This window comes from Melospiza melodia, unplaced genomic scaffold (assembly GCF_035770615.1).
Source record: "Melospiza melodia melodia isolate bMelMel2 unplaced genomic scaffold, bMelMel2.pri scaffold_34, whole genome shotgun sequence".
Lineage (NCBI taxonomy): Eukaryota > Metazoa > Chordata > Aves > Passeriformes > Passerellidae > Melospiza > Melospiza melodia.
In genome coordinates, this window is record NW_026948659.1 from 4105924 (window position 1) to 4118193 (window position 12270).

The 12270-nt window shown below is 54.2% G+C and overlaps 1 protein-coding gene across 1 annotated transcript in view; it reads left to right on the top strand.

Moving 5' to 3' along the window:
- Nucleotides 1-2604: 2604 nt before the first annotated feature.
- Nucleotides 2605-12270, top strand: part of LOC134434241 (olfactory receptor 14J1-like) — a gene marked incomplete at its 5' end in the record, with an annotated part of 67341 nt that continues 57675 nt past the window's right edge. Inside the window, one exon of the mRNA XM_063182925.1 lies at nucleotides 2605-3327. Coding sequence (XP_063038995.1) covers nucleotides 2605-3327 — 723 coding nt within the window. The remainder of the gene's footprint in view (nucleotides 3328-12270) is intronic.

The following is a 12270-nucleotide window of genomic DNA, read 5'->3' on the forward strand; positions in this document are numbered from 1 at the left end:
GCTGCTGGGCCTGGGCCTGAGGCAGGAGCAGGAGACAAGTGACCCTTGCAGGCCTGGGCCTCATTGCCTCCTTGTCCCTGCTCAGCAGCCTGTCAGGGGCCGCCCCATGCTCCTGCCCTTGCCATTGCACATCCCCACATGCCAGTGCCCATCCCGGCAAGAGCCCTGAGCAAGGAGGGAGGGACAGCATCTGCCTGGCCAGGGGCTGGGGCTCAGGCCTTGGCCCTTGGCATTCCTCAAACACATCCAGCTTTGCTCAGCACCAGAGACACCTTGGCCTTGTTTGTCCCCAGCTGTCATCACTGCCTCCAGTGTTCTGCTCTAACTGGAACCTGGGGACACTTTCTCAGTTGTGTCCAGCGGTGGGACTCATTAAAACTTCAAGAAACTTCAGAGTTTCATTTTAAATTTGAGTTCTTGAGAAGTTTTTTGAGCTCTCGCTCAGGGACTGAGTCTGATGTAAACAACACCAAATCCCCTAGAGGTTCGTTAAATTCCTTGTGCTGTTTCTGTGCTGCTGAGCTTTAAAGGAACAGCTCTTTCCAGGGCCAGCTCCTCTCCCAGCCCAGCAGGGCTGAGGGCTCTGCCTGCAGGCACTGAGGGGACAGGAGCCAGGCAGAGACAGGCTGAAGGCAATCAGGATTGGGAAGACATTAAGCTGAGACTTCACTTGGGGAAAGATCTTCACAGCCCTGTGCATGGTGAGTGTGTGGGTGCAGGGCAATGTCCCCTGTGCTCCTGGAGGGATCTCCTGAAGCTGACCCAGGACAGGACTGATGTGACTGTAAGGATGCTCTGCTGCTCTTTCTGCTTCGGGGGAGGATGTGCTGCAGAGCGGGCCTGCCCTGGGCACCGTCAGAGGGACAGGGCAGGGACAGCTGCAGGGGGTGAAGCTGGGGCTGCAGCCAGGGCTGCCCAGAGATCCAGCTCATGCCCAGGGTGACTTTTCATGAGCTCATTCAGGGCAGGCGTTTCTTGCTTGGGTCTCTGCTTTCCTGAATCTGTGGCTGGCTCAGCTTGGTGGCAATAGAAAATTAACTGTGCAGGGCAGAGCAGGGGCTGAGACTCTTTAACCATCACACTGAGGATTCCTGAGCACCTTAGCAATTCCCTGCACCTGCCCAGCCCCTAGATCCATGCAGCATCACCTTTCCATGGAGCCCAGGCTGGGGGAGCTGTTCTTTAATCCCTGCAGGGCCCAGCAGCTGCAGGACAGGGCTGGCTCAGGGGCTGGGCTGGGCTCTGGCAGCTCTGGCAGGGAAGGAGCCCGGGGCCACAGGAGCAGCTGGGGCTGGGACAGCTCCAGCAGCAGAGCCGTGGGCAGGCAGGGAGGGAGGCAGTGCTGAGGGAAGCCCTGCTGCAGGGCAGATGTGGCACCTGCTGGGCCTGCCCTGCAGGGCAGACACTGCCCTGAGCAGCACAGCTCTTGTGTCCCCTCGCAGCCAGCACAGCCCTCAGCCCGGGGGCTCGGGGCCCTCAGTCCCTCCTGGGCCGGCAGAGCAGCCCCAGAGATGAAGGGCATCTCTGCGGCCATGTGCCCATTCCCTGCTGACCTGAGGGACACTGTCCTTCCCTGCTGCTGCCTGGCAGGGGCCGGCCAGGGCTGGCCAGGGAAAGGCTTTTCCTCAGGCCCGGCTCTCTCTCTCTCTCCTTGCCTTGCCCAGGTGCTGCTGGCATTGCTGAGGGTCTCTCTGCATTGGCAGTTCCAGCTGCAGGGCCAGGCCCAGCCCTTGGGCTCCTCCTGTGCAGGCTGAGCACAGCAATGGGGTGTCCCAGCTCCCTGTGCCCGGGCAGCTCTGGGCAGGGCAGCCTGGGAGGCTGGCAATGAGCCCACTCTCCTGACTCTGGGAAAGCCAGGAGCCACTTTGTGTGCCAGGGATCCCTCTGCTCTCAGCAGTGTCTCCTGGCTGTCCAGGGTAACACGGGAGTGGATCTCAGAAAGGTGCAAGTGCAGGGCAGCTGGAACAGGAGAGAGGGACAGAGCAGCTCCCCTCAGTCTGCACTAAGCCTCAGACAAACCTCCTGTCTCACCGGACTCTCTGTTCTCCCCAGGTGCAGCAGAATCCCTCGCTCTGCCTTCTGTTATCCCCATCCCTTCACCCAGGCAGTTCTGCAGCCTTACAGGAAGATTCTTTATCCAAGCCTGAACACCAGGACTGGGCCCTGATCTCACTGTTCCCCTGCACTGACTGGGGGTCAGGGCTGACTACCAGGTGTCCTGCAGGCCAAGGTCCAGCTCCTCACACAGCATTGGCCAGCAGCAATCAGAGATCCAGCAACAATGGTGAAGGAAGATCTCCTAGACATACACAAGGGGGAGGTGCTTAGTGGAAAGAAAGAGGCTACGACAAAGAGTTTTGATTTTTCTGTGAAAAATTTCCCCTCCATTGCCCTGTCTTTCCTCCTTCTGTACGTTGAAATGTGCAGACACAGCAAATGTCCAACTGCAGCTCCATCAGGCACTTCCTCCTGCTGGCATTGGCAGACACGCGGCAGCTGCAGCTCCTGCACTTCTGCCTCTTGCTGGGCATCTCCCTGGCTGCCCTCCTGGGCAACGGCCTCATCATCAGCGCCGTAGCCTGCGGCCACCACCTGCACACGCCCATGTTCTTCTTCCTGCTCAACCTGGCCCTCAGCGACCTGGGCTCCATCTGCACCACTGTCCCCAAAGCCATGCACAATTCCCTCTGGGACACCAGGGACATCTCCTACAAAGGATGTGCTGCACAGCTCTTTTTCTTTCTGTTCTTCATCTCAGCAGAGCTTTCCCTCCTGACCGTCATGTGCTACGACCGCTATGTGTCCATCTGCAAACCCCTGCACTACGGGACCCTCCTGGGCAGCAGAGCTTGTGCCCACATGGCAGCAGCTGCCTGGGCCAGTGCATTTCTCTATGCTCTGCTGTATACAGCCAATACATTTTCCCTGCCCCTGTGCCATGGCAATGCCCTGGGCCAGTTCTTCTGTGAGGTGCCCCAGATCCTCAAGCTCTCCTGCTCACACTCGACCTTCAGAAAAATTTGGATTTCATTGTTTGTTGCCCCTTTAGCTTTTGGCTGTTTTGTGTTCATTGTTTTCTCCTATGTGCAGATCTTCAGGGCTGTGCTGAGGATCCCCTCTGAGCAGGGACGGCACAAAGCCTTTTCCACCTGCCTCCCTCACCTGGCCGTGCTCTCCCTGTTCCTCAGCACTGGCTTTTTTGCCTACCTGAAGCCCCCCTCCTTCTCTTCCCCATCCCTGGATCTGGCAGTGTCAGTTCTGTACTCGGTGGTGCCTCCAGCCCTGAACCCCCTCATCTACAGCCTGAGGAACCACGAGCTCAAGGCTGCGGTGTGGAGACTGATGACTGGAAAATGTAGAAAACATTAAAGTTTTTGCCAATCTCTGCATATCTCTTGTAATAAAAGTGAGATTTGAAAGTTTTTGTTGGATTGGTTATTTTCCCCCTCTGTTTTAATTTTTAATATTCTCCCTATTGTTTCTTCCATTTCTAATTTTCTTTCTCTCCACCTTCCCAGTGCCCCCAGACAGTGTCAACATGAGCTGTGTTCTCAGTGTCTTTAAATGAAATAAAGGCTCTCTCAGCAGAATTTTCACCAGAGATCTCCCTTTGTTCCTTCCCTGGAGCTGCAGCAGCAATGTCTGTGTGCAGAGCTGGGGCAGATGAGGGCTGGCACAGCAGCTGTGCCCAGCAGCAGCAGCACTTGGTGTTGCCAGTGCTGGTGCCGTGGCCCTGCCCTGCTGCACTGGTGGCCCTGGTGTTGCTGCAGGGCCTGAGTGCTCTCGGGGCCGGGCACAGCCCTGGGGGTGGCAGTGCCGGGGCTGCAGCAGGGACAGGCCATGGGCACTGCTGGGGCAGCGCTGACGCCTCAGCCCAGGGCCTGGGGGCTCCAGGCTCCTTGCCCAGGCTCTCTCAAGAACACGCCCAGGCCAATGCTCAGCACAGAAAAGCCCCGTGAGCAGCCCCAGGCTGGCCGTGGGCAGGCTGGGGGCAAACAGCATGGCTGGGGCTCTGCAAGGGCCCTGGGGCAGACGGGAAGGAGCAGCAGAGCAGGGGCTGATCCATCCCCAGTGCGCTGCACAGCCCAGGGCAGCGTCCCAGAGCGTCCTGATGGAGCTGCCAACAACATCCCCCCTCTGCAGCCCTGGCCTCTGCCCCAGCTCACACAGGTGCCCCATCCTTGCAGGCACAGACACGGCAGCACTGGCTCAGCAGCCCCTGTTTACATTGCTCAGAGCAGAGGGAGCACCCCCATGCTGTTGTGGTGGGGACATGAACCTGAGGGAGCACAAATGCCATCAGCCACTGGGGCCAGCAAGGGCTGGGCGACACCAGGGAAACCACTCAGCTTTGTCCTGGCCTCTGCAGTCACCCAGAAAGTTCGTTCCCATCAGCTGGGAGTTTCCTGTGCCACTGCAGACGCTGTTGCTCAGAGCCAGGGCTGCCTGGCAGCCATCCCAAAACTGCCCTGAGCATTTCCTTGGCTTTTTCCTTTGCTTTGTTTCTTCTTTCCTGGTCCCGATTTCTTCCTATTACCCATCCCCGTCCCCTCCCCTGCAAACAGCCCATCCCTGTTTGCCCTTTCCTCTCTGGCCCCACTCCCCAATGCAGTTCCTGACTTGGCGCCATGGGAACGTCCCTTGGGCAGCAGGATCATCCTACAAGTGCTGCAGGAATTGTCTGCAGGCTCCTGCAGTGCCTGGTGCTGCTCCCTAGCCAGAGGCACCCACGGCCAGGGGGACACACATGGGCTGCTGTGTCTGGCTCTGGGGCTCCCTGTTCTGGGCACTGAGGAGGGGCTGCAGAGGCTCTGCAGGACTGAAAGGATGGGCTTTGGGGCTGGCAGGAGAAGCTGAGGGACCTGGGCTGCTGGAGCTGCTGAAGAGGAGGCCCAGGGCTCCTCCTGCTTCTGCTCCAAGGGTGGTTCCAGAGAGTCACAGAATGAGCCAGGCTGGAAAAGACCTTGGAGATCATCAAGTCTATCCTGTGCCCTGATATTGCCTTGTCTCCCTGGGCCTCCTCTTCTCCAGGATAAACAACCCCAGCTCCCTCAGCCTCTCCTCTCATGACTTGTCTTCCAGACCCCTCCCCAGCCTTGTTGCCCTTCTCTGGACACACTCCAGCCCCTCCATGGCCTTCCTAAATTGGGGGCCCAGAACTGGACACAGCACTCCAAGTGTGGCCACACCAGTGCCGAGTGCAGGGGAAGAATCTCTGCCCTGCTCTTGTTGGCCACACCATTCCTGATCCAGGCCAGGAGCCATTGGCCTTCTTGCCCACCTGGGCACACTGCTGGCTCATGTCCAGCCTGCTGTCCATCAGTGCCCCAGGTCCCTTTCTGCCTGGCCGCTGTCCAGCCACTCTGTCCCCAGCCTGTAGCACTGCAGAGGTTGTTGTGGCCAAAGTGCAGGGTATGGCACTTGGACTTATTAAACTTCATCTTATTGGACTCTGCCCATCCATCCAACTGTTCCCGCTCTCTCTGCAGAGGCCTCCTACCTTCCAGAAGATGGACACACGCTCCCAGCTTAGTTTTGTCTGCAGATTTACTACTGAAAGTCTCAACACTCTCATCCATGTTGTCAGTAACAATATTGAACAGAACTGGCTCCAGCAGAGACCCCTGAGGGACACCACAGGTGACTGGCTGCCAGCTGGATGCAGCAGCATTCACCACCACTTTCTGGTGTAACATTCACCTCCACTGAACTGGCCATCCAGCCAGTTGTAGGTGTTTAGTTCATGCCCCTTGTTCTTTCAGAGAATATTAAAAAACTTAATAATTTCATGGTCAGTAGTGGTGTTCACAGAGGTCCCAGAAGAGGGAAGAGAAAAGGATCTGACTCCATGTTTCAGAAGACTAATTTATTATTTTATGAGAGATATTCTATTAAAACTATACAAAAAGAATACAAGAAAGGATTTCATCAGAAGGCTTGCAAGCAAAGGAGAAAGAATGGAATGACAACAAAATCCTGTGTCTGACCAGAGAGAGACAGAGCTGGACTGTGATTGGCCATTAATTAGAAACAATGACATGAAGCCAATCACAGATCCACCTGTTGCATTCCACAGCAGCAGATAATTATTGTTTATATTTTGTACCTGAGGCCTCAGCTTCTCAGGAGCTAAATCCTAGCAAAGGGATTTTTCAGAAAATATCATGGCTACAATGGTCGCTGTGCCCCCAAGAGCCTCTGACCACCTCTGATCTGCCACCAGCTCTCCTCTGTTTGTGACCAGCAGGAGACAGAGCTTTCTTTGGCAGTGGGAATTGCAGGAAACCTCCCCAAAGTGAACCTTGGAAGGTTCAGGCTGGAGCTGAGGAGTAGGCAAAGTCCCTCGCAGGGCAGAATGTTGGTGCTGGAGGTGTGGCAGCGTGAGGCTGGGCCATGGCCGGGCTCTGTGTGCCAGGAGCCGGCAGCACTGGGTGCAGGGAGCCCAGGGAGGGCACAGCAACGCTGGGTGAGAAATGCTGGGGCACAGCGAGATGGGCGAGTGCAGCCGGCCAGGGCAGAGGAGCAGCACGCCCAGGGGGCACAGCCTGCAGGACAGATGGCCAAGGGCTGGGCAGGGCTGGCAGGGCCACAGGCACCCAGGCCTTTGTGCCCAGGGCTCGGGCAGCGCCTCTGGAGGCCCCACAGGAGGAACTTTCCTGGCAGGGGCTGCACTTTGCTTCTCCCTCGGCCTCCCTGGGGAGGCTGGCAGGGGCTGCAGGTTGATGCCATTTGTCCTTGCTGCCCCTCACATCCCCCTGGCCCACCAAGAGCCCCGAGGCAGCCGTGAGGGACAGGCCCTGCTGGCCCAGGCTGGGCTCAGGGCTTGGCCTTTCTGCTTCCTGCAGCCAAGCCAGGCCTTGCTCAGCATTGCAGTTCCCGGCTCAGAGCCTTGGGCTCCCTGCAATCCTTCCCTCAAGGATCTGCTCTCACCAGGCCCTGGGCAGCCTTGGGCACTCCCTGCCCTCCCTGGGGCCCAGCCATGCTCCAAGGCACTTGGAGTTTTGCTGCTGACCCCTTGAGCAGCTTCTTCATCCTTCTCTGTGTGCCTGAGGCTCCTGGACCCAGCCCCAAATCCAGCGTGGGGCTGATTAAAATATAGAAAGGCCTCAGGAGCTCTTTGTCTCTCTTGCATTGTCTTTGGGTCTCCAGGGCTTGTGCAGTGATTGGAGTCAGTTTGGAGTTCTCTTCAGGAGGATGATGTCAAAATGCACCTCATGATTTCTGTTTTTTTAATCACATCAGTATTTTTTAATTTTTTAGTTATGAGAAGAGGGGATAGAAGCATTCCCCAAGTGATCTGGATGCTGAATGTCTCCTTAGGAAGTTTGGGCATGGATAAGAATGAGCCCCTTGCAGGCTGAGCCTGTTTGGACAAGCGGCTCCTCACCCCCAGCCTCACCATGTCTGACAACGCCCACCTGGGACTGACATCCCCCAAAAAAAGGAAAAATTTTATCATTTTTCCTTATAAATAAAATTTATTAATAACAAAATTATAATTGTATTATTTTAATTTAGGATAGTCTAATACAATATTTTTATTACCTAATTTGTAGATTTATATTAAAATTGGATATATTTCTATCAACCTAGAAAATTATTCATCATTGGTTCTAAGTAACACAATTCCTTCATGAATTAATTAAATAATTTCTATTGGCTATTTATTTCTTTCTCTTTATGTTAATTAATTATATTTCTAGTCTTCTGTCATCTATTTTATCATCTTTTTCTCAGACAGGGTTGGGGGGGCGTGCACTTCGGGGTCCCTGGTGACATTTCTAGGGCACTTTTGGGCCAGTTTTGGGTCTGGGGAGGGAATTCAGAGAGAACTTGAGGGTCTGGAGGACAACTGGGGGAGCCAGGTGGGCAATTGGAGGGGCACTCAGGGATTCTGAGGGACAGTTCAGGGTCCGGGGCAGCACTTGGGGGTCCAGGGGGGGCCCTTGGAGGTCAGGGAGGGGAATTTGGGGCCCTTCGGGGTCCGGGCGGGCACTTGGAGGGACTCGAACGGAGCTCTCTGGGGCGCGGGGGGTGATGGGAGTTGTAGGCGCGGGTATCATACGGTTTAACGGGGCCGCGGAGCATCACGGGAGTTCTGGGCGCAGCTGCAATGGCTCTCGGTGGGGCGCGGGGCATGACTGATAAAGTCCCGCGCGGGACTGATCTCCTGATAAAGTCCCGCCTGAAATGGCGCTGGTCGTGCGCTGTGGAGCATGATGGGAGCTGTAGTCCCGAAAGTGGTTGGAACGAAATGTTTCGGAGTCCGGGACGGCTCTTGGGGGACACCTTTGCGTCCGAGCCCCGACTAGAGATCCTCTGAGGGAACGTAAACGGCACAGGAGTCCTTGGGAGGAGCTCGGAGAGCTCCAACCGGGCTCTATAGGGCGCGGGTCGCGGCCGGAGTTTTATGCGCGGGACTGTGTTCTGGGGGACTCTGGGGTCACGGGGGACGAGAGGAGATGAATTCCCAGAAGTGGCTATACCGGGCATCTGTGGGGGTGGGAGCACTCAGGGGTTCAGTGGTGCTTATGGGGGTCCCGAATGGGCGCTGAGGGGACACTGAGGGACCCTGGAGTGTTTGGGGGACACTTATGGGACAGATGGGGGCGGATCCTGGAGTCCTGTGGAGCGCGGGGCATGACGGGAGTTGTTCTCCCGGCTGCAATGGGCTCAGTTTGGCCGCAGGGCGTGACGGGAGTTGTAGGCAAAAAGAAAATTTGCTGCCCGTGTAAGCACCGCCCCCAGGCCCGTATCCCTGGCGCTGATTGGCTGCGGCTGGAGATGGGCGGGAGCTTCAGCAAATGGGGTGCAGTGGAGGTGGGAACAGCCCATTCACCCTCCTCCAGTCTTTCCCAGTAAAGCCCAGTTCATCCCCAGTACAGACCAGTATAACCCCTGTAAAGCCAAATTAATCCCCAGTAACCCAGTACAATCCAGTACCCCTCCAATCCCTCCCAGTACAGCCCAGTCTGTCCCAATACACCCGAGTTCATTCCCAGTCATTCCCAGTTCCTCCCAGTGTCATCCACAGGATGTCCCAGTGTCCCCAGTCATCTCTGCAATTGCCCCAGTGTCCCCAGTTTCTCCCAGTATCCCCCAGTGTCACTCCCAGTATGTCCCAGTGTCTCCCACAGTGTTCCCAGTGTTCCCCAGTATGTCCCAGTCCTCCCCAGTGTTTCCAAGGACAGTTTAATTTCTCTCGGTGGCTGTGGCAGCCAAACTCAGCAGTGGGGTCAGTGCAGTGCCCATGGCCACAGCCCCTTGCAGGGGCCCAGTGCAGCATGGGCTGATGATCCACCCTCACAGCTGGCCCAGGGCAGCTCTGCAGTGGCTTTGGTGGCACCTGGGGCTGGCACACACCTGAGCAGTGTGTCTGTTTGCAGTGGGGAAAGTCGGGAGGTTCAGATTGCTTCAAAAAATCCCCAAAAAGGGAAAACCCCTCTTAGGCTGAGTGCAGCCAGCTCTGCAAGCACAGCAGGGCCCAGGGGAGTGAGGACAGAGAGGATGGGGCTGGGCAATGTGGAGCAAGGTTGTCCACACTGGGTCAGAGCTCAAGGCACAGCTTCTGTGAGCAGGCCAGAGCTGCTGAGGAGAGACCCTGGGTCAATATCAATCACAGAATGCTGCAATCACCTCTGATGTAAAGAGAAATAAAATAATATACATCCTTTAAAATAGGAATTTGTATTTTTTACAAGTTCTTTGAAATCTTTCTCCGTAAGTGGACTAGGAAAATTTCAATGACCCTCTCAGGGCTTTTGTGTTGTTTACATCAGACTCAGTCCCTGAGAGTGTCTTCAATAAACTTCTCAAGAACTAAAAATTAAATTGAAACTCTGAACTTTCTTCAAGTTTTAATGGGTCCCACGGAGGGACATGACTGAGAAAGTGTCCCCAGGTTCCAGTTAGAGCAGAACACTGGAGGCAGTGATGACAGCTGGGGACAAACAAGGCCAAGGTGTCTCTGGTGCTGAGCAAAGCTGGATGTGTTTGAGGAATGCCAAGGGCCAAGGCCTGAGCCCCAGCCCCTGGCCAGGCAGATGCTGTCCCTCCCTCCTTGCTCAGGGCTCTTGCCGGGATGGGCACTGGCATGTGGGGATGTGCAATGGCAAGGGCAGGAGCATGGGGCGGCCCCTGCCAGGCTGCTGAGCAGGGACAAGGAGGCAATGAGGCCCCAGGCCTGCAAGGGTCACTTGTCTCCTGCTCCTGCCTCAGGCCCAGGCCCAGAAGCCATGGCCAAAGTGCTGCCCAAGTTGGCTCTGGCAGGGCTGTCTTGCAGCTGCTGCCCATGCCTGTGCCCTGTGCTGCCCGGGCTGTCCCACGGTGTCCCTGCCCTGTGCCTCTGTCCCTGCAGCTCTGGGAAAACGTCCCCCTGTACCTTTTGAACACATACCTTGGCATATTGGAATGTTGTCCATATGGCTGGCTACAGAGCACCAAAAACATAAATTCTCATCTCTTTTTTCTTAAAATATAGGATCATAAGTCCCTTTACTATCCTTTGGTGGTTTTATTATAATAAAAACTTACCTTTCTGAATAGAAGGGTGTCCTTTGTGTGTAATATCTAATACAAAGGTAAAAGTAATTAGGAACCATTTCAGGCATTGGCATTCATGACCATAGCACTCCATGAAGGGGCCAAGTTAGAATCCATGTGTTTTTCAATACTACTATTGTTCTGGAAGCTAGAAACATAACTGAAGAGGACAACTGGGAAGTGACTTTGTCCTGCAGCCTTATGGTTCTCATTTTTTAAGAAATTCATGTGTGAAATTGTAACTAACCTGATGTCATTTGTATTTTTAGAGGAAAAAAGCGATGATTAAGGGTAACTAAGGTCTATCCATAAGACATTCTCTAGATCTTTAGATTATTGAGCCCCAAAGGATAAGTTATCATGGTATATTATGATAAAGGGTACCTTTATCAACACCATATGCACCACCCTGTAGCTGGCCTTTGGACACTCAACTTTTCAACGACCTCATACAGACATGTTCATACACACAGACAAGTGTGCAAAAAGGTTTCTCATCTGACTCCACCAGATCCCACTGGCTCTGCAGCGCAGTCAGAAAATACACATTGAGTCTAATGAGGAAACAGGGTACTGTGGAACAGTGCAGGCACCAGGTGAAAGGCAGGGCCTTACAAGCACACTGATCAGCATTTGTCAGCATCTGTCAGCATGACTGACCCCACTTATTGTACTATTCCTTTATTTTCCTATGTCTATTTCTCTCCAAACCACCTTGATTCCTCCCTTTTCCTTCTTTGGTTCTTCCCCTAACGTTCCATATTAAGTCTAGTGAAATTCAAAAATGCTGCTTCCTTGCCACCCAATATTAACCCTGTAACACTAGGCAGTAATACCAGCCATTCTGCAAAGCCATCTGGAGAGCCACTCTGCTGACTCATGGTGATAAGTTTTCTTCCCAGATCATGAGGCTGAGGGTCTCCTGGAACAGCTGAGAAGGTTTTTATTTATTTATTTACAAATGTATTTTTTAATTTAATGTATTTTATTCATTTATTTAACATCTTTTACTATGGTCCACATGTTCCTTATGGTATACCATGTTCCCTGCTACAGAAGACTCCAGTATCACTGCTCTTACTTTCAAAATGAAGATAATACTGAATAAAATTCTGTCCTTCAGTGGAACCCAACTACTGACAGAGTCTGATGTGAATCTCTCCTGGTCAACTTGTTACAGTGATTGACAGGGATGTTGGCCAAATATCACCCAAGGCTGCAGCCATCATTTGGCAATGTGGAACAGGTCTTGGACCACATAAGCCATGTTGTAAAACTCATCCCCCGGCTGCCCCACCTGGCTGACCCCTTCCTTTGCTGACAGCTCTGCCTCCTGCCTGCCTCTGACTGCACACACAAAGCCTGGTGATGACCCAGGCTCCTTCTGGTGTTGGACCAGAGCTCTGCCCTAGAGGGAAATTTCTTTCTCCTGCTGTCCAGTCTGGACCAGCCCCGCTGCCATTTTTATTAATTTTTTCTTTTTTCTGCCTTTTTCTTTTATATCAAGAGGATCCACTATCACTGAAACCACTCTTCAGTCCCTCCCAGGGCTCTCCTCTGCTCTCTTCAGTTCCCACCCCACTGAGCACAGAGCTCCTCTGTCCCTGTACAGTGCTCATGTGCCTGAGGCCATGGGTTCCTGGACAAGAAGGACGGTTCTTTTCTACTGGAAGGAAATCGCAGAGCCCCAGGGGTTTGAAGGCAGATTAGAAGCAGTCACCAGAGGCC